Below are 21,485 nucleotides of genomic sequence, written 5' to 3'. Positions count from 1 at the left end.
GGAACAATCAGATCTCTTTCCCCTTTGGTCAGACCCTACAATGGAAAGGCTTTGGAAGTGAAGGTGTGGATGACCCATTGTACCATGTATGCTCCAGCCATACTCCAACTCCTTGCTCCTTTGGTTCAGATTTTCTGATCATCCCCAGGTCTAAATGGTCTCTGATTAGTAGAGTTCATTGTGTCAAACCTTTCGCTCTGTCTTTTCTAGAACTTAGCTCACAGCCCAGGGTCACTAGCCCCACTGCCCCCTAAATGTGATCCTTGGCTCTCCCATGAAGGTGACCCACAAACATAAGGTTTTGCTGTAGTTGCCCCCACTGTCCCATGTTGAGGAAAAGGTATGTTGTTATGGACCAGCCTTTGCAACCAAATTATATCTCCAATGGGATGAGTTGATTGACAAAATGTTGCTGCGACTCCTTCATGATGCTGTAGAGAAATTGTTTTTTTTTTCATTTTGAACAGGCCTTTTGCAAAAAAAGTCTATTACTTCCCTAATTCTTAAAGAGTAGAGATGAACTTTATTTATATATTGAAACATGGTTAATTTTTTTGTGTCAATGACCAGTACAGTGTGAGGATGTGCTGGGGACAGCCCACGTGTGTCAGCGTGCTTCTGGTGCCAACACAGCATGTCCACAACATCTAACCCCTACGTCTCTGGAATGTGGGAAGAAGCCAGAGCACCTGGAGGAAATACACGTGGTCACAGTGAGAACATACAAACTCCTTACAGACAGCCGCGGGAATTGAACCCCAATCTTCTGATCACTGGCACTGTAAAGAGTTATGCCAAACACCGTGCTACCGTGCCACACCAACCAAAAGGACTTGTGAAATGTTGAGGGAGGTGGGTATTAAACTGAACCAATATAGTACATGGATGGAATTTAATAACTTCTCTTAAATCTCACCTATCTCACCAGTTATCTCCGTGCATTAGTAAATCACTGACACCTTCTGTAAATGTTATTTCCATCTCACACTGAGGAGCACTGCTCCTTCCTGCAGTCAATGTGTGTGGATTGGACAGGTGCTGCCATTGCCTCGGAACAGACTGGATTGTCCTTCAAGAGGACCGAGGTAATGTTTTGGAACATCTCAGGGTCCCATTGCCTAATGAGGTTGTTGGTGACCAGCAGACACTTCAACTTTAGGAGATTCTCAGCAAATCCTCTTGGAAAGCCAATGAGCTTATTAAAGGAACAAGTCAGCTCTTCCAGATGTGTTAGTCCTTCAAATACTGGAAGGCTGCTGAGCTGGTTGTTGTCCAGGTACAGGAATGTTAGGTTAGGGTTATGTCTGAATGTTTCACTCTTCAGTTCATTAATAAGATTATCAGAGAGCTTCAATGTTTGCAGTGCTTTCAGACCAGAGATGAGGATTTTTGGTAGACAGGTCAATGAGTTGTTAGATAAGTCAAGCATCAATATTTTGGTCAAATTAGCAAATATATGAGGTGAGAGACTGGTAATGAAGTTCCCAGAGATGGTTAGGTACTGTAAATTAACCTGATGGCTGAACAAAGATGCTGTGAGATTCTTTAACTTGTTGTGGTCCAGACGCAGATCGGTCAGCTTGCGATGGTTCTTGAAGAGTTGGAGAGGGAGGGAGCTTAGCTCATTGTTGGACAAGTCCAGAACATCGAGGAGATGTAGTGAGTGTAACAGTGTTGATGGGAGTGTTTGCAGTCTGTTATTGTTGAGAAGCAGGGTGTCCAGCCGAGGGAAGTTGTTGAATGTTCTCTGGAGCACCGTGAGTTCATTGTTGGATAAATCTAGGTAAGTCAGTTTCTCATGACGCCTCATCACAGGGAGAGTTTTAAATTTGTTATTGGCCAGGTTTAACCAGGTGAGGTTTGGAAGGTTTCCAAACAGGTCCACTTGTATCTCCAACAGGTAGTTGGCAGACAAGTCCAAAGCTTGGAGTTCAAGCAGAAAATCAAACGTGTAGTTGTGAAGGAGGAGGCAATTTCTTGATAAACCAAGGTAGCTTAGGTTTGTGAGGTTTTTAAAAGCATTCTGAGGGATTCTGATCAAAGAGTTTTCATCCAGGTATAATGTTTCTGTTCCATGGTCAATGTCAGGTGGAAAATTCAGCAGAGAGACACTGCGGCAGTCAACTGCTTTAGAATAGCAGGAACATTTCTTGGGACAGGCAGTGAGGAGTCCTGTGTTCAGGAGGAGCAGGAGGAGATGTGTAAATTTGTCCATGGTTACCTACATGACAGAGAAAAATAAGCTCATTACACACAGCTCCCTAGCAACACCTGGTTTCAGGTAAAACATTGGTGATACACACAAAATGCTGGTGAACACAGCAGGCCAGGCAGCATCTATAGGAAGATGTACAGTTGACATTTTGGGCCGAGACCCTTAGTCAGGACTAACTGAAAGAAGAGATTTGAGAGGGGGAGGGGGATCAGAAATGATAGGAGAAGAAGGAGGGGGAGGGATGGAGCTAAGAGCTGGAAAGTTGATTGGCAAAAGGGATACAAGGCTGGAGAAGGGAGAGGATCATGGGGTGGGAGGCCAAGGGAGAAAGAAAGGGGGAGGGGAGCACCAGAGGAAGGTATAGTGAGAGGGACAGAGGGAGAAACGAGAGAGAAAGTAAGAGGAAAAAATAAATAGATAAGGGATGGGGTAAGAAGGGGAGGTGGTCATTAACAGAAGTTAGAGTAGTCAATGTTCATGCCATCAGGTTGGAGGCTACCCAGATGGAATATACGGTGTTGTTCCTCCAACCTGAGTGTGGCTTCATCTTGACAGTAGAGGAGGCCATGCATGGACATATCAGAATGGGAATGGGACGTGGAATTAAAATGTGTGACCACTGGGATGTTCATGCACATCTGCTCTCACCCCATCCTCCCACCACCCCACTAGGGATAGGGTTCCCCTTGTCCTCACTTACCACCCCACCAGCCTCCGGGTCCAACATATTATTCTCCGTAACTTCCTCCACCTCCAAAAAGATCCCACCACCAAGCACATCTTTCCCTCCCCCCCCTTTCTGCTTTCCGCAGGGATCGCTCCCTACACGACTCCCTTGTCCATTCGTTCCCACCCCCCATCCCTTCCTACCGATCTCCTTCCCGGCACTTATCCTTGTAAGCGGAACAAGTGCTACACATGCCCTTACACTTCCTCCCTCACCACCATTCAGGGCCCCAGACAGTCCTTCCAGGTGAGGTGACACTTCACCTGTGAGTCGGCTGGTGTGATATACTGCGTCCGGTGCTCCCGGTGCGGTCTTCTATATATTGGCGAGACCCGATGCAGACTGGGAGACTGTTTCGCTGAACGCCTACGCTCTGTCCACCAGAGAAAGCAGGATCTCTCAGTGGCCACATATTTTAATTCCATGTCCCATTCCCATTCTGACATGTCTATCCACGGCCTCCTCTACTGATAAGATGAAGCCACACTCAGGTTGCAGGAACAACACCTTATATTCCATCTGGGTAGCCTCCAACCTGATGGCATGAACATTGACTTCTCTAACTTCTGTTAATGCCCCTCCTCCCCTTCTTACCCCATCCTTTATCTATTTATTTATTACTTTTTTATTTTTTCCCCTTTCTTTCTCTTTTTTTCTCCCTCTGTCCCTCTCACTATATCTTCCTCTGGTGCTCCCCTCCCCTCCCCTTTTCTAGGCCTCCTGTCCCTTGATCCTCTCCCTTCTCCAGCCTTGTATCCCTTTTGCCAATCAACTTTCCAGCTCTAAGCTCCATCCCTCCCCCTCCTGTCTTCTCCTATCATTTCGGATCTCCCCCTCCCCCTCCCACTTTCAAATCTCTTACTATCTCTTCTTTCAGTTAGTCCTGACGCAGGGTCTCGGCCCGAGACGTCGACTGTACCTCTTCCTGCAGATGCTGCCTGGCCTGCTGCGTTCCACCAGCATTTTGTGTGTGTTGCTTGAATTTCCAGCATCTGCAGATTTCCTCGTGAAAACATTGGTGATGCTTTTTCAGTCTGGAGACACAAAAGAGAGCAGATGCTGGGATTTGGAGCAACAAACAAATTGCTGGAGGAACTCAGCAGTTTGGAGGTCTGTCTGTGTGAGTGGGTGGGAGAGAGGGAGGAAAGGAAATTGTTTTGCTGCCGCTGCTGTTAGTTGTGTTGTTCTGCTGGACATTGTGGGAATGCTTTGTTGGTGCCAGAATGTGTAGTGACACTTGCAGGCTGCTTCCAGCACATCCTTGAGTGTGTGGTTGTTAACACAAATGATGCTTTTTATGGTGTGTTGCGATATACAGTACATGGGATAAATAAATTAATCTGAAATCTGAGCAGTGTCTGTGGCAGGAAATGAACAGTGCATGTTTTAAGTCGAGAGCCCAGCTGTGGTGGTTGAACTTATCAACCCTTCAGACATACAAAGCATGCACCTCTCTATAGATTCTGTAGGCCTAAAGTGTTTTCTCACAGTCTGGTTTCTCCAGTAGGCACCTTTCCAATGTTACATTAGATACAAAAGTATATGGTCTACATTGGGTCTACAAAGCATTCCTACCTGCCCTCACAGACACATGACTGATGTAAACAGGGGTTGAGTCAGTCATGCAAACCAGCTTGCTGATCTGCTCCTGGGTCTGGCCAAGGGAGCCATTCACTTTTCCAAGCAGCAGGCTAGGCTGTCAGAGGTTCCACTTGAGCTGACTTGTCCTGTTTCTCATTTGTCCGTGCCTGAGTGTCTCTGGAGAGGGAGCAAATGGTATCTACCTGCTCCATGGAGATCTTCTGACACTGGTGGGCAACACAGGGATGGAGAACATCTGGCATAGACTTGTTTACAGGGAAGTATTTCATTCCCAGTCACACCAGTGATAACAGCCTCCAACTAGGCAGCAGAAGGTCAGAGTTAGTGGAGCTGCTGCCTCTAGGCGGCAGTGTTTTAATTTGAAAATGATATACAGTACCTGTAAATACTGTCAGTGACTGCTTTATTAAGTACAGAGTGGAACCGGTGTGGTCTTCTGCTTCTATAACCCTTCCACTTCCAATTTTGACATGTTGTGCATTCAGAAGTGCTAATATGCATACCACTGTTTTAACACGTGCTTATTTGAGGTACTGTCGCTTTCCTGTCAGTTTGAACCAGTCTGGACAATCTCCTCTGACCTCTCTCATTAACAAGACGTTTTTGCCCACAGAATTGCTGTTCACTGGATGTCTTTTGCACTGCATTATTCTCTGTAAACTCTAGAGACTGTTACGTGGAAAAATCCCAGGAGATCATCAGTTTCTGAGATGCTTGTATCACACTGTTTGGCACCAACAATCATTCCACAGTCAAAGTCACTTAGATCACATTTTTTCCCCATTTTGATGTTTGAACTGAACCTCTTGACCATGTCTGCATGCATTGATGCATTGAGTTGCTGCCACATATGATTGACTAATTAGATGTTTGCATTAATGAGAAGGTGTACCTAATAAAGTGGCCACTGAGTGTATGTAGGTAAAGCTTCTCTTAAAGGGGGTGCATGAGACTTATCACAGTGGGTATTGTATGGGTGTGCCCAAATCAGTAATCAGAAATGAATCTAAACTTGGAGGAGAAAGGGCAAAGCTGGAATTGGATATAAAATTGAGTATCTAAAATGAGTTTACCAATTAATTGTACTGATTAAAACTGTATAAGTAGTTACTACTTTTGGTACACTTTACGATTATAAGAGTCATAGCATGTACACAGGTGCTTTAGCTTGACCAGTCCATGGTGCCCACACAGCTCATCTCAATTTCCTTTGTCACATATCCCTCTAAGCCCCAACCCTCCATGTACCTCACATCAAAGTTGCTGGTGAACGCAGCAGGCCAGGCAGCATCTCTAGGAAGAGGTACAGTCGACATTTCAGGCCGAGACCCTTCGTCAGGACTAACTGAAGGAAGAGTTAGTAAGAGATTTGAAAGTGGAAAGGGGAGGGGGAGATACAAAATGATAGGAGAAGACAGGAGGGGGAGGGATGGAGCCAAGAGCTGGACAGGTGATTGGCAAAAGGGATACGAGAGGATCATGGGACAGGAGGCCCTGGGAGAAAGAAACACCTCTTCCTAGAGATGCTGCCTGGCCTGCTGCATTCACCAGCAACTTTGATGTGTGTTGCTTGAATTTCCAGCATCTGTAGAATTCCTGTTGTTTGACTCTTAAACAAATTACCTGCCTCAACCACTTCCTCTGGCAGTTCGTTTCATATACTCAGCATCCTCCAGGTGAAAATGTTGCCCCTCTGGTTGCTTTTTAATTTTTCCCCTAAACCTGTGTCCCGTAGTTTTGGACTCCCCTACCCTGGGGAAAAGACAGTCACCATCCACCTTATCTATGCCTGTCATGATTTTAAACAATTTCTATCAGGTGCATCTCAAGCATAGATGAATGAGGGGAGATTTGTTAGAGGCATGTCAAATTATATAGAGGGTATTGATAGGTAAATGCAAGTGTGCTTTTTCCACTGAGGCTGAGTGAGAGTAGAACTTGAGATTGCAGGTTAAAGCTGAACGGTGAAATATTTAAGGGGATCATGGGGGGAACTGCTTCATTTGGGGGTGGTGAGAATGTGGAACTAGTTGCCAGCAGAAGTGGTGGATGTGGATTTGATTTTAGCATTTAAAAGAAATTTGGATAAGCACGTGGATGGGAGGGATATGGAGGGCTATGGTTCCGGTGCAGGTTGATGGGACTGGGCAGATTTATAGTTCAGCATGGACTTGGTAGGCTAAGGACCTGTTTCTGTGCTGTCCTACTTTAAGACAATTCTGTTGTGTTCCAAGGAATAAAGGCCTAACATGACCAACCCCTCCCTACAACTTAGGCCCTCTTGTCCTGGCAACATCCTCATAAATCTTCTCTGCACTCTTCAATTTAATCACATCTTTCCTATAACAAAGTGATCCCCCTATACATAATATTCCATGTGTGGCCTCACCAGTCACTTAAACACTGTGATGTAATATCTCACTCGTATACAAAAGGTCTTTTGTTTGAAAATGTGCAGAGCCCAGTATCTGGTGTTTGTGGCATATCTCACACACTATGGTTTACCTCTGACAATCCACCATCAGACCAGTAGGAAATTCTGATGTTTGGCATCCGACTCACCAGAGATCTGGTCCTCTCTCCATTCCATTCACCAGAGACTTGGTCCCCACTCCCCTCCATTCACCAGAAACTTTGTCTCCCACCTCCATTCACCAGAAACATCCCCCAACCCCCTTCCATTCACCAGACACATTGCCCCCACCCTGACTCCCATTCCTTACCCAGATCACTGGTGATCTTGTTCCCATTCACCGGAGACCTGGTCGCTGCTCTCTCCCATTCACCAGTGCTCTGATTCTGTGCTCCCTTTGGACTTGCTGGGTCCCTGGATCTCTTGCTCCCTTTTAACTTACTGGTTTTTGGAAAATTTATTAAAATTCTCTGTAACTTCTGAAAAAAAAAATTTAAAGTGGATTGGAATGAAAAGCATCCAATAGTCCAGAAAATCTGCTAATCTAACAGGACCAACAGTCTTTAAGGCCATATTACATAGGGAGTAGAATTAGGCCATTTGACCCATCAAGTCTGCTCCAACATTCAATCATGGCTGATTTATTTTCCCTTTCAACTTTATATTCCTGCCTTCTCTCCTTAATCTTTGATGCCCTTATGAATCAAAAACTTATCAACCTCCACTTTAAATATACCCAATGACTTGGTTCTCATAGCTATCTGTAATAACGAATTCCACAGATTCACTACCCTCTGGCTAAAAAAAAATACTCATCTCTGTAAGACACAAATGCGTTGGAGTATCGGACTTGTACTGTCAGCATGATATGCTTACTCAAGCACAAAGGAGAATGAAAACCATATATATTGCACAAGGAGGTATGAAAGTAAATTACAAACAAGTGAAGATCTGCAGATGCTGAAAATAAATTATCTCATAGGTCACTTGCAGAATTACTTTATGTGCTGTTTTCTTGAGCATAACCAATATTTTATGGCACAATACATATTAAATCTGCATTCTGTGCTGTATTACTCCATGTCTAAATTCACCAGCACTTACCGGTACCATCGCTTGCTGCAACACAAAAGGCACATTATTTCCCCATGCTGGAACACAAAAGGCACATTATTTCCCCATGCTGGCCTTGCTGCAATCAGTTGTTGACAGAGTCTGTTTGCTAACTGTATTTCACAGAAGGTCAAAACCACAGGTTTGGCAAAGAGTAGGAGCTGGGGCTGCTGACTTGTTTAGAGGGGAGAAAACTCTGGTTACTCCTGCTAAAACTGTGATAGGAATACCTGAGCGCTGGACTCTATTTCTTAGAACTTAGAACTTAGCTTCATTAACTCCCAGCATTTGGTCTTCACAACTGGGCAGCACTGTAGCACAAGTTCAAAGTGAATTTATTATCAAAGTACAGTATATGTCACCATATACAACCCTGAGATTCATTTTCTTCTGGGCATACTCAATAAATCCATAATAGAATCAGTGAAAGACAACACCAAGTTGGGTGTTCAACCAAAAGACAACAATCTGTGCAAATACAAAAAGAAATAATAATAATAATAAGTAAATAAGCAATAAATATTGAGATCATGAGATGAAGAGTCCTTGAAAGTGAGTCCACAGGTTATGGAAATATTTCTATGATGGGCTGAGTGAAGTTATCCCCTATGATTCAAGAGCCTGAAGGCTGAGGGATAATAATTATTGCTGTACCCGGTGGTTCACTTTTTAAAAAAAGATACGCTATTTCCGTTTTTGCACTATTTATAATCTAATATACATATATACTTACTGTAATTGATTTATTTTTCTTTCTGTGTTATTATGTATTGCATTGAACTGCTGCTGCTAAGTTAACAAATTTCACGACACATGCTGGTCATAATAGATCTGATTCTGGTGTGAGTCCTGATGGCAGCAACGAGAGAGACCCATGACCTGGGCAGTAGGGGTCCCTGCTGATAGATTCTGTTTTCCTGCAACAACACTTCATGTTCTCAGTGGTGGGAAGGGCTTTACCTGTGACAGACTGGGCCATATCCACTGCTTTTTCGAGGATTTTTCATTCAAGGGCATTGATGTTTCCATACCAGGCTGTGATGCAGCCAGTCACTTTACTAGACATCTTTAGAAGTTTGTCAAAGTTTTAGATATCACGCTGAACCTTAGTAAACCTCAAAGGAAGTAGAGGCACTTTCTTTGTAATTGCACTTACGTGCTGGATCTAGGACAGGTCTTCCAAAAAGATAACACCGAGGAATGTAAAGTTGCTGACCCTCTCCACCTTTGATCCCCTGATGAAGACTGACTCATAGACCTCTGGTTTCCTCCTCCTGAAGTTAATAACCAGCTCCTCTGGTCTTGCTGACATTGTGTCATTGGTTGTTGTTGTTATGGCACCAGTCAGCCAGGATTTCAATCTCCCTCCTATATGCTGAATTGGCCTACGACAGTGGTATAATCAGTAAACTTGATTTTGGCATTGGGGCTGTGCTTAACCATAATCGTAAAGTGAGTAGAGTAGAGGGCTAAGCACAGAACCTTATGGTGCACCTGTGCTGATAGTGATGATGGAAGAGATATTGTTGTCAATCTGAACTGACTAGGATCTGCAGTGAGGAAATCAAGGATCCAATTGCACAAGGAGGTATTGAGGGCAAGGCCTTGAAGCTTATTGAAGTTAGTAGCACTGCTGCTTAATGGCTGTGTTGCCCATGAAGGAATTAAAATATGGAAGAAAACATCTAACTGGAATGAGTCAAGGACAGTGGAAGAAGGCAAACTAGATGTCTTTGTTCTTGACACATGGTGGAAGGAATGGAGGTTGCCACTTTGTGAGACTGTTCTGGAACCTCCATTTTGTGAACTGTCTTATAAACTTGTTTTGCTCAGGAATAACTAGATCAAAGAACTTAAAAGTGGACACAATGATACCTCTATTGATAACCTGCTAAACTAGAGATTATTTTCAAATTATAAGTTATTTATGAGATGGTCTTCGGTAAAATAGCATATGCGGGTTTATGATTAGGATAACTTGTGTTGGTGACTTGAGGTAACCTGAGCCTAGCAACTGGCTGATCTGGCTGAACTGCTTTGATTCACGAGAACAAAGAAAGGCCATTTGTTATAAGTCGTCACTTGTGAGAAGGGCAATAAAATAAATAGGCAGGATAGACAAAGGAGAGTGTTGGTGAATGTTGTTTACTTTGATTTTCATAAAATCTTTGACAAGGTGCTGCACATGAGGCTATTAAACAGGATAAGATCTCATGGTATTACAGGAAAGGTACAGGCATAGATAGAAGATTGGTTGATTAGCAGGAGGCAAAGGGTGCATTTTTCTGGTTGGCTTCCTGTGAGTAGTGGTGTTCTGCAGGGGCTGGTTTTGGAACTATTTCTTTTCACGTTAAGGTCAATGATTTAGATGATGGAGTTGATGGCTTTGTGGCTAAGTTTGTTGACGATGAAAAGATAGGAGGGGCAAGCAGTGTTGAGGAAGCTGGGAGGCTGCAGAAGGACTTAGATTAGGAGAATGGGCAAAGAAGTGGCAGATGGAATATAGGGTAGAGAAGTGTATGGACATACACTTTGGTAAAAGGAATGAAGGTGTAGACTATTTCCTAAACAGAGAGCAAATTCAAAAATCAGAGGTGCAAAGTGACTTGGGAGTCCTCATGCAGGATTCTCTGAAAGTTAACTTGCAGTTTGAGTTGGTGGAGAGGAAGGTAAATGCAATGTTGGCATTCATTTCAAGAGGACTAGAATATAAAAGCAGGGATGAAATGCTGAGTCTGGTTAAGGCATTGGTTAGACCGTACTTGGAATATTGTTCACACAATAGAAATAGAAGCCCCTTATCTAAGTAAGGATATGCTAGCAGTGGAGAGGGTCCAGAAATTTTTCATGAGAATGATCCTGGGAATGAAAAGGTTAACACATGAGGAGCATTTGATGGCTCTGGGTCCATACTTGCTGGAGTTTAGAAGAATGAAGAGAGTTCTTGTGATGAATTTGGGTTTACTGTCTGCAAAGCCCTAAACTCAAAAAAAGTTTTTAAGGCCCATCTGATGTAGATATGTATGAGTACCCTCACTATAGGGAGGTGATTCTTCAAAGACCAACTTACTTCCCTGTCTAGTCTCTGTGGTGAGGTCTAGCTGCCATTACCCACTACTTGAGTGCTGGGTGCACCCTCCCTACCAAGGAGGAGAGGAGGAGATACTCCAGCTGATGAAGTTTATTTTATTTTTAATGATACACATTTAAATTTAGATAAATAGTGCGTAACACACATTTAACACTCAGAGGATTTCTGATTTATAAAAGGTTTCCCAATTACAAAACATTTATAAACTACAAAGGATTTCCAAACATATAAACAATTCTTACAAAATAAAAGAATATACCAATGAGTTGCAGATGAACAGGTTATTCATCGCAGAAACCAAAGGTTGGGGAATGAATTCCTGTTCTTTCTGTTGTTCTCTCTCTCATTCCTAACAGTTCCCAATGCTTTCTAACAGAAATACTGTTTTGCTACTAGTTGACATTATTTACGTACCTTTGTTGTGACAAAGTAATTTGCATAGATGGTCTAAACAGTTCTGGAGACAAAGATGCCAGATAACTTTGGGTACGTCCACAGTATGCCGGATAATTTTGAAAATGAAGCTTTTTCTCTTCGTTTTGCCCTCCCGTCCACACTGAGCTGGCGTTTTCAGCCCCCGAAAACGGAGATTTTCGAAAACACTCTCCAGAGTGAATAAATCTGAAAACGCTTAATATCCGGCGTAGTGTGTACGGAGTAACCAGAGAGATTTTAAAACGCTGTCATGACAACACCACAACAACAATGCTTTTTGCTGCTTCTGCTTGGTACTGCGCAAGCTGTTATAACACGCAGTTGGTGTGAACAGCGTGAGAGTTAAATTGTAAAGTGAGTTTTTTTGACTATTTAAAAACGCTGTCATGACGTGCTGGAACAGATGTTCGTTGTTTTCTTGAACGCCACCACCTAACAATTTCAGAACAGACGGACGAGACTGAAGCCAGTTGACCCATAGCTTACTGAATAAATAAGTATACTCACTTCGCCCTGTTTTCTGTCCTTGCTTGTATGAAGGTGGTTTACCTATTTATGCAAGTACTTCTCTGACAATAGATGTGTAACAGCCTAATGTAACATTGTATGGAAATACAAGATAACACTGATGCAGACGTTTTATACATTTAACAAGGTGCTTTATTAATGTAACAGAGTTAGTTTTTCAATGTTCGTCGTCAGCTGGGTCATACTGTCCGTGAACTCCCTGTCGGTTGCCTCCATACGCTCCAGTATTTGTTTTTTTTAAGTTTTAAGTCCTCCTGTGCGAGAGCCAAGAGCAATTCCTTTAAAGTTTTTCTACTCTGTAACTGGACAAACGCGCACGAAGTATATCGTTTCCTCTTCGCTTGTTTTCTGTGTGTGTCCTGTGCATGCCCAGTAGGAGGAGATTCGCCCAAATGTCCGCCTAATGTGGACGGAGATATTTTGAAAAACGCTTAGTGTGGACGCCTGTCATTTTTACTCGAAACCAGCGTTTTCAAAATTATCCGGCGTAGTGTGGACATAGCCTAAAAGTAATGCTGTGAGGTCTGACTCTGTGAGTGCACAAATATTCCAACCATTGATAGATCATACCTGTAGCAATGTTTTGATGTGCTAAGTTATGTAACCCCCATTGTTTTGTGTTTGGCTAAGGTAGACAAACCACCTCATGGTCACTTCACTTTGTAAACCACATCTCTCAGCAGCCAGCCCCATGCTGTGCACCAGTAACCTGTATTCTATAACACAATTTGCAAAGGAGCATATAGGAGGGAAATTGAAAAACTGGCTGAGTGATGTCGATGTCAGAAAGACCAAGGAACTGATTATTGATTTCAGGAGAAGGAAACTGGAGGTCTATGAGCCAGTCCTCATTGAAACCTATCGAATATTGAAAGGCCTAGATGAATAAATCTGGAGAGGATGTTTCCTATAGTGCGAGAGTCTAGGACCAGAGGCCACAATCTCAGAATGCAAGAACCCTTTAGATTAGAAATGAGGAGGAATTTCTTTAGCCAAGGGGTGGATGCTCATTAACTTTAATCTCACAGGGGTCCTTGATTCCACAATTGGTTAAATGATACCTTAATATCAGGGACAGGTAATCTTAGCTTGCAAAGGGAATTTAGGTCATCTTTGGACAGAGGTTGTGAGTGCTTTAGAGTCATACAGCACAGAATTAGGCTCTACGGCCCAACTATTCAGCACGGACTAGAAGGGCTGAGATGGCCTGTTTCCGTGCTGTAATTGTTATATGGTTATATAGTCTCTGCTGACTAAGATGCCTATGTAAAATAGACCCATTTGCTCACATTTGACCGATATGGTGACAAGGCGACTAGATCGGTCCACACGGGAGATCCTGCTTTCTCTGGCGGACAGAGCGTAGGTGTTCAGCAAAGCGGTCTCCCAGTCTGCGTCAGTTCAGCAAAGCCTCCAACCTGATGGCATGAACATCGACTTCTCTAACTTCCGCTAATGCCCCACCTCACCCTCGTACCCCATCTGTTACTTACTTTTATACACACATTCTTTCTCTCACTCTCCTTTTTCTCCCGCTGTCCCTCTGAATATACCCCTTGCCCATCCTCTGGGATCCCCCCCGCTTGTCTTTCTTCCCGGACCTCCTGTCCCATGATCCTCTCGTATCCCTTTTGCCAATCACCTGTCCAGCTCTTGGCTCCATCCCTCCCCGTCCTGTCTTCTATCATTTTGGATCTCCCCCTCCCCCTCCAACTTTCAAATCTCTTACTCACTCTTCCTTCAGTTAGTCCTGATGAAGGGTCTCGGCCTGAAACGTCGACTGCACCTCTTCCTACAGATGCTGCCTGGCCTGCTGCGTTCACCAGCAACTTTGATGTGTGTTGCTTGAATTTCCAGCATCTGCAGAATTCCTGTTGTTTGGGACAGTGGAAATCTGACTGGTTGTGGACTAATCAATCAGGAGGGACAGACAGTAGGAATTGAATATATATATACAGTACCACTGGACTAGATGGGCTGGGCATCATCCCCGATGAAGACAGTGGAGTTTGTCATCAAAATGTCAGTTAAAATCAAAACCTGGACCCGGCTGAAAGCCCGAGAAGAGTTTATGCGTTATATGTCTTGGGAAAGACCTGGATCCTTTTTCCTTTAAATGCCTCCTATCCATGTACCTGTCCGAGTGGCTTTTAAAAGTTGTTAATGTACCTGCCTCACCCACTTCCTCCGGCGGCACATTCCAAAGATGCAGCATCCTCTGTATGTAGAAGTTGACCCTCAGGTCCTTTTTAAATTTTTCCCCTCTTACCTTAGACCTATGCCTCAAATTCATGATTCCTTTTCCCTGGGAAAAAACTGTGTGCATTAATCCTGTCCATGCCCCTCTTGATTTTATATACCTCTGTATGGTAATCCCTCATTGTTCTATGCTCTAATGAATAAAGTCTTAGCCTGCCCAGCCTGTCCCTAACTCAGATCTCAAGTTTTGATGGGTTATAGCTGATTAACCCTGACAAATCCCAAAGTAAATATTGCTGATCAGGTCATTGGAAGGTGTTGTGTTTGACAGCACTCGTACATCATAGAAACCTTATGCTGACCTCCCACAGTCCCAAGATGTACCAGTTAGTAGGTTAATTGGTCACTGGAAATTGTGCTGTGATTAGGCCGGGGTTGAATAGGTGGGTTGCTGGGTGGTGCATCTCATTGGGCTGGAAGGGCCTGTTCTGCTCTGTATATCTAAATAAAACAAATCAGGGATACACCTACACTAATCCCATTTTCTTCACTTGATCTGTATCATTAAATAACTGGACAGTTTGTCCAGATTCTCCTTCAATGTTGTGAGTCTCTGCTTCCACCAGCCCAGATGGTGTGTCCTCTGGGTGAGAAAATCCCTCTAATCTCTTATTCCTGAACCTAACCCTACTTTAAGACAGCACTGCTATGGGAAACAGTTTCCTGCTAGATGCTCTGTTTCTCCCCTCTTAATTTTGTACACATCCATCTAGACTCATCTTGGCCTCCTCTGCTTCAAGGAAAACAAACTTGGGCAATCCAGTGTAAGGGGGTTTTGACTTTTATGTTACTGCGGAGGCTAATTAAAATGGCGTCTTTGTTATGTTAATCTGGGGAATGCGGCTTTGTTGTCTTAAACGCTGAGAAAGTTTGCGCTAGCAGCTTGTTGTGGTTTAGAGGGTGATAAAAAATACGTTATTAACCAATTGGGATAGTTGTTATGGTTTTGGTGTATTTGAAGATAGTGTTTGCGAGAGGGTTTTGGGGCAGAAGGCGGGAGAGCGAGACAGAGGATGGACGAGGTGCTGTGAGTCCGCTAACGGGGTCGGACCCCGAGCGGGACGTTCGGCAAGGAGACGGAGACGGATTCGTGTGGAGCGTCTGGTCGACCACCGTTGTTGGTCCCAGGCGGCCGGTTGAGGTGGTCCGAGGGGGTCGCAGGGTGAAGAAGAAGGTCCTTGAGCTCCAACGGGTTTTTTTGTGCACAAAGAGATTGAACTTTGATAAGTGTGGCGCCTTTTATTTTCCTTTTATATTTTATTCTCTTTTAATTATATAGTTCCAGTAATATCTATAAACTGTATATCATTTAATTGCATCTGGTGTATTGTCTGTTATTTGGGCGGGGTGGGGTACCTCACACAGCATCCACACAAACTAATTACCCAGTTTGGTGGGGCCGAGGCTGTTTCCCCAGACGACAGCGAGCCGAGCGACCCTGAGGGTGGCCGGGGGGGCTACATTGTGGGGGCTTTGTCCAGGATGCTTGAGTCTGTTGGTATGCTGTGTGGGTGCCCTGTTTAAATCTGTAATGTGTGTCTCTGTGGGTTATTTGCTGGTTATTGCTGTATGCGTGGTGGGTGAGGTCTTTGTTCGAGTTCAGACTAGCATTGACGAGTTGGAGGTGGCACTAGGGGCTGTCCATGCGGTTGGGAGAGAGAGGAAAGAGTGGTCTGATTTGGAGGTAGAGTCTGCGAATAAATGTTCTAGCTCTGGCAGGCTCCGCCTGGCACTTGGGATAGTGTCCACCCCAAGAGGGGCGGAGGCGTGCGAGACGTGGGTGGAGCGGATCTCTCAGTTGTTAGATGAGTGGCAGTGCTCGGTTGAGGGAGAGCGACAGGGATTGGTTGAAAGTTTGAGTAGGCGGGCTGGTGACGGTGTTAGAGTTGTCAGGTTCACTTATACCATAGTGACAGCTGTCAGTTATTTGAAAGAGGGGGGAAAGTTTTCAGTGTGTCTTCTCTGGCTAGGAGGGCAGCTAAATTGCTTGTAGTGCCAGGGGGATCATTTCAGGGGATCAGCCCCTCCCTCAGTTGTTCAGCTGATCAGAAAGGGATCGAGAAACTTAGTGGAGGCCCAGTGGGGGAAAGGCTTGGGGTCTCTGGGGAAGCACGTTCCCAGCAATGTACCACTGAACTTCCGCAAGGAAAAGACCCTATTCCTGAAGGCTTAGAGGGACCACGCCCCAGGGTGTCGTTATGAATAGAGGGAAGCAATGCTAAAGCTATCCTCGACCCCGGGGCACAGATCAAGTTGTTGTACAGTTCGTTTTACAACCGGTGTCTGAAGCATTTATCCTTGACAACCGCAAGGGCACCGGAGACCTTGGGTACTAGTGGCAGTAGTTATCCAGAAGACGATGATTGGTTAATGACCCTGGAGTTCATGGAGGCATTTTCTGGGCACCCAGCGTGTTGAGTTGCTTCTGAGGATGTGTGTAGCAGCCTTGAGCCGGTACTGAATTTAAACGAGACCCAGCGGCGGTACGGCCTGGGGAAAGTAGCTGAGGGTGAGACCCTCTTAGTAGATGCTCCGAACTACCACGAGGGAGGGGAGTTGACCGCTGAAGACACCTTAGTGAGAGAGGAGTTGGCAAGCAGGCCCGAGGTATCCCTAGTAGTGTCTGAGCCTTTTGGGTTTAGGTGAGGGGGTACGGAGGTCTCAGAGGGTTAAGAAGCTCCCAGATAGGTTGGCCTATTTAACGCCCGTGGGACGGGAGTAAGGTCCACTGTTTGGGGAGCACTGTCACTGTGTGTATCTGTGTATGTGTGTGTTGTGTGTCTGTAGGACTGGGTGGCGAATTATTTAGAAGTCATGAGGACATGACTTTATTTGGTGGGGGGGAGAGTGTAAGGGGGTTTCGATTTTTATGTTACTGCGGAGGCTAATTAAAATGGCGTCTTTGTTATGTTAATCTGGGGAATGCGGCTTTGTTGTCTTAAACGCTGAGAAAGTTTGCACTAGCAGCTTGTTATGGTTTAGAGGGTGATAAAAAATACGTTATTAACCAATTGGGATAGTTGTTATGGTTTTGGTGTATTTGAAGATACTGTTTGCGAGAGGGTTTTGGGGGCAGAAGGCGGGAGAGCGAGACAGAGGATGGACGAGGTGCTGTGAGTCCGCTAACGGGGTCGGACCCCGAGCGGGACGTTCGGCGAGGAGAGGAGATGGAGACGGACTCGTGTGGAGCATCTGGTCGACCACCGTTGTTGGTTCCAGGCGGCCGGTTGAGGTGGTCCGAGGGGGTCGCAGGGTGAAGAAGAAGGTCCTTGAGCTCCAACGGTTTTTGTGCACGAAGAGATTGAACTTTGATAAGTGTGGCGCCTTTTATTTTCCTTTTATATTTTATTCTCTTTTAATTATATAGTTCCAGTAATATCTATAAACTGTATATCATTTAATTGCATCTGGTGTATTGTCTGTTATTTGGGCGGGGTGGGGCACCTCACACAGCATCCACACAAACTAATTACCCAGTTTGGCGGGGCCGAGGCTGTTTCCCTAGACGACAGCGAGCCGAGCGACCCTGAGGGTGGCCAGGGGTCTCTCCTCATAACTAAAGCACTCCATCCTAGCAACCCCCTGATGGATCTTCTTTGCACCTTCTTCAGTACACAAATCGTTAACTCCTTCTTCACTTTGACTGACTAAGGGTAACTAACTAACTAGGAGTTGGTGATTGGTTAAATTGGGTATGTCCTTGTTGCGAATAAGACGTCTATGTGCTATTTTGCATGTTTTTGGGAATTTGCCCTTGTGTAACTATGCTGGTGGCTGATGGCTTTATATATTTTTTCAGTCCTGTATAACAGCTTTACTAGGTTAGCACCTCATTTTCATTCCACTTTTAACATACCCATGACCCACTTCAAGACCCATGACCACTACCATCTAGAAGGACAAGAACAGCAGATACCTGAGAACACCACCACTTGGAAATCCCCCTCCAAGTCACTCATCATCCTGACTTGTAAACATATCACCGTTCCTTCATTGTCACTGGGTCAAAATCATGGAATTCCCTCCCTATCAGCACTGTGGGTGTACCTACACCTCAGGGACTGCAGCAGTTCAAGAAGGCAGCTCATCACCACCTTCTCAAGGGCAACCAGGGATGGGCAATAAATGCTGGCTTAGTTAGCGACACCAATATCCCATAACTGAATATACTGTATTAAAAAAAACCCTTCTGTTGAAGGAGAGAATCACCAGTTTTAAATTCATGTGCATTAACATATTGGATGACCTATCCTGGGTCCAGCCCAGCACATAAATACAATCACAGGGAAGGTGCACTAGGGGCTTTACTTTTTTACTTGTCACTGAACTTGCTAACAAACTTCTATGGATGTAGTGTTGAAGGTGTCCTGGTTTGTTACAATACGGCCTGATATGACAATCAAGTGCACAGGAACATAAGAATCTGCAGAAAGTAGTGGACTCAGTCTAATACACCATGGTCAGTAGTGTTCCTCAAGAATCAGTGATGGGACCTCTGTAATGAAAAACTGGCATTGTTGTGGATAGTGAGCCATTTAATTCTTCATCAAATGGAAATACCCTAATCACTGTAGTTAACAACATTATGATCATTCTGCTCACTTTTCACTAAAATGGATTTTATTTTGTTTTATGTGTATTTTCTTGTAAAAATTGTGTTTAGTGTATGTTTTTCTTGTGAAAACTGCTTATATGATGCTATGTACCTGTGAAGCCACTATGATTTCATAGCACCTGTGCGTGCACCCATGGACTTATGCATATGCCAATAAACTAAACTTTGATTTTAACATTGAACCAGGATTAATCTCCTGACTTAATTGAAATGGTAGAATGAGATAAGGCCAAACAGTAGGGTTATAGATCATTGTGCCGAGCAACAGTAAGGTTATAGATCTGCAGTTGATTGTCCACTGCACCTCATGAATGCCCAGTTTTGTGCAGTCTGATCTATTTTGAATCTATCCCATTTAATACAGTTGCAGAGCCACGCATGATGGACGGTGTCCTCTGTGTGATGATTGGACTTTGTCTCCCTAGGAGCTGTGCTGTGGTCATCACTAGCATTGGTATTGTGCATTGGTATATATGAGGTCCACTAGATCGATCCCTTGATGTTGTTTCACTCACCTACTGCAGAGCCAGCCCAGTGACTATCACCTCCAGAGGTGGTACTTATGGAGGGAAATGGACAGTCAACATTTCAGATTGAGACATTTCATCTGAAGTGAAAGAGTAGAGGGCAGATAGCTAGTATAAAGAGCTGAGAGGAAGGGTTGGAACAAGAACTAGAAAGAGGCATGCAGATCCAGGTGATAGGCAGGTGGAGGAGGGAAGTGTGGAAAATGTGACAGAGGCTGGGAAGTGATTGGTGGAGGTAACAAAGGGCTGGAGATGATGGAACCTTATATCACCTCTTTTTTACTATCTTCCCTCTATTTTTCAGTTCAGATTAAATATATTGACCCAAAATACAGACTATCCATTTTCCTCCGCAGATGCTGCCTGACCTGCTGAGTTCCTCCAGCAGTTTGTGTTGTTCAGGATTCCAGCTTCTGCAGTCTCATAGAACACTATAGCCCAGTACAGGTCCTTGTACTCAAGATGTTGGGCTGATCTTTTAATCCTAAAATCAATCTAACTCTTCCTTCCTACATAGCCTTCCATTTTCTAGCATCCATGTGCCTATTTAAGAGTCTCTTAATTGTCTCTATCGAGACATATTTGTAGCTGTAAGTGTCCTTTCATGAGCTTTTGCAATTCACAAAGCTATTAACTGACAAAAATCAATCTCCAGAGAGCTTTTAACAAATGAAACATAATGTAGATGCTCTAACTAGGGACATTTCAGCGTCTCTTAGATAGGCACGTGGATGAAAGAAAAAATGGGTACGTCGGAAGGAAGGATTAGATTGATCTTGGATTAGGTTAAAATGTTGAGGGGCCTGTACTGTGCTGTACTCTTCTATGCTCCATGCTAATGTTAAATGGCAAGTGTAGGAATTATTAGACCGGATTTTTACTGTTGCATAGAAAACAATACAGTACCCCTCAGGAACAGAACCTTCGGCCCAAAATGTCGGAGACCACCATGCCAGATAAACTAATTCCATCTGCCTGATATGATCTGTATCTCTTTATTTCAAGCACATTTGGAGAAATAAGTTTCCATGTCAAGCAGAAAATGACATGATAAAGGGTCCCAGATCTGAAACATCAACTGTTCCGTTTTCTTTCTGCCGTTTCCAGCATTTTTTAATCGGGATTGTGAGAGCTTTCACCGAGTAATATGTCCTCCGGTATGGCGACTATTTGCCCCGCCTTCTAATGTCATGGGAAAGTCCTCTACGCAGAGTGGACTTCACCTGTGAGTCGGCTGGGGTGATATACTGCGTCCGGTGCTCCCGATGTGGCCTTTTATATATTGGCGAGATCCGACGCAGACTGGGAGACCGCTTTGCTGAACATCTACGCTCTGTCCGCCAGAGAAAGCAGGATCTCCCAGTGGCCACACATTTTAATTCCACATCCCATTCCCATTCTGACATGTCTATCCACGGCCTCCTCTACTGTAAAGATAAAGCCACACTCAGGTTGGAGGAACAACACCTTATATTCCGTCTGGGTAGCCTCCAACCTGATGGTATGAACATCGACTTCTCTAACTTCCGCTAAGGCCCCACCTCCCCCTCGTACCCCATCTGTTACTCATTTTTATGCCCACATTCTTTCTCTCACTCTCCTTTTTCTCTCTCTGTCCCTCTGAATATACCCCTTGCCCATCCTCTGGGTCACCCCCCCCTTGTCTTTCTTCCCGGGCCACCTATCCCATGATCCTCTCGTATCCCCTTTGCCAATCACCTTTCCAGCTCTTGGCTCTATCCCTCCCCCTCCTGTCTTCTCCTATCATTTTGCATCTCCCCCTCTCCCTCCAGCTTTCAAATCCCTTACTCACTCTTCCTTCAGTTAGTCCTGACGAAGGGTCTCGGCCTGAAACGTCGACTGTACCGCTTCCTACAGATGCTGTCTGGCCTGCTGTGTTCACCAGCAACTTTGATGTGTGTTGCTATGCAGAGTGGGGCGGTGTTTGAACTTTGACCTG

At 44.5% G+C, this 21,485-nt stretch overlaps 1 protein-coding gene across 8 annotated transcripts; it reads right to left on the bottom strand.

Moving 5' to 3' along the window:
- Positions 1–6: 6 nt before the first annotated feature.
- On the bottom strand, positions 7–21,467 carry LOC134352964 (carboxypeptidase N subunit 2-like). 8 transcript variants are annotated; one of them, XM_063060705.1, is made up of 4 exons: positions 21,339–21,467; positions 7,268–7,436; positions 3,805–3,976; positions 10–2,221 (listed from the first exon to the last, which is right to left on the bottom strand). In XM_063060705.1, the coding sequence occupies exon 4, from the start codon at positions 2,213–2,215 to the stop codon at positions 983–985; it is 1,233 nt and encodes a 410-aa protein (XP_062916775.1). In that variant the 5' UTR covers positions 2,216–2,221; positions 3,805–3,976; positions 7,268–7,436; positions 21,339–21,467; the 3' UTR covers positions 10–982. The 8 variants fall into 8 exon arrangements, with proteins under 8 accessions (XP_062916738.1, XP_062916742.1, XP_062916749.1 ...); XM_063060696.1 differs by having other exon boundaries at positions 3,862–3,976; XM_063060668.1 differs by lacking the exons at positions 7,268–7,436; positions 21,339–21,467 and adding an exon at positions 8,062–8,096 and having other exon boundaries at positions 7–2,221; positions 3,862–3,976.
- Between the last annotated feature and the right edge of the window lie 18 nt (positions 21,468–21,485).

Source organism: Mobula hypostoma, chromosome 1, assembly GCF_963921235.1.
Source record: "Mobula hypostoma chromosome 1, sMobHyp1.1, whole genome shotgun sequence".
In the NCBI taxonomy this organism is placed as follows: domain Eukaryota; kingdom Metazoa; phylum Chordata; class Chondrichthyes; order Myliobatiformes; family Myliobatidae; genus Mobula; species Mobula hypostoma.
This window is presented reverse-complemented; position numbering and strand designations above follow the sequence as displayed.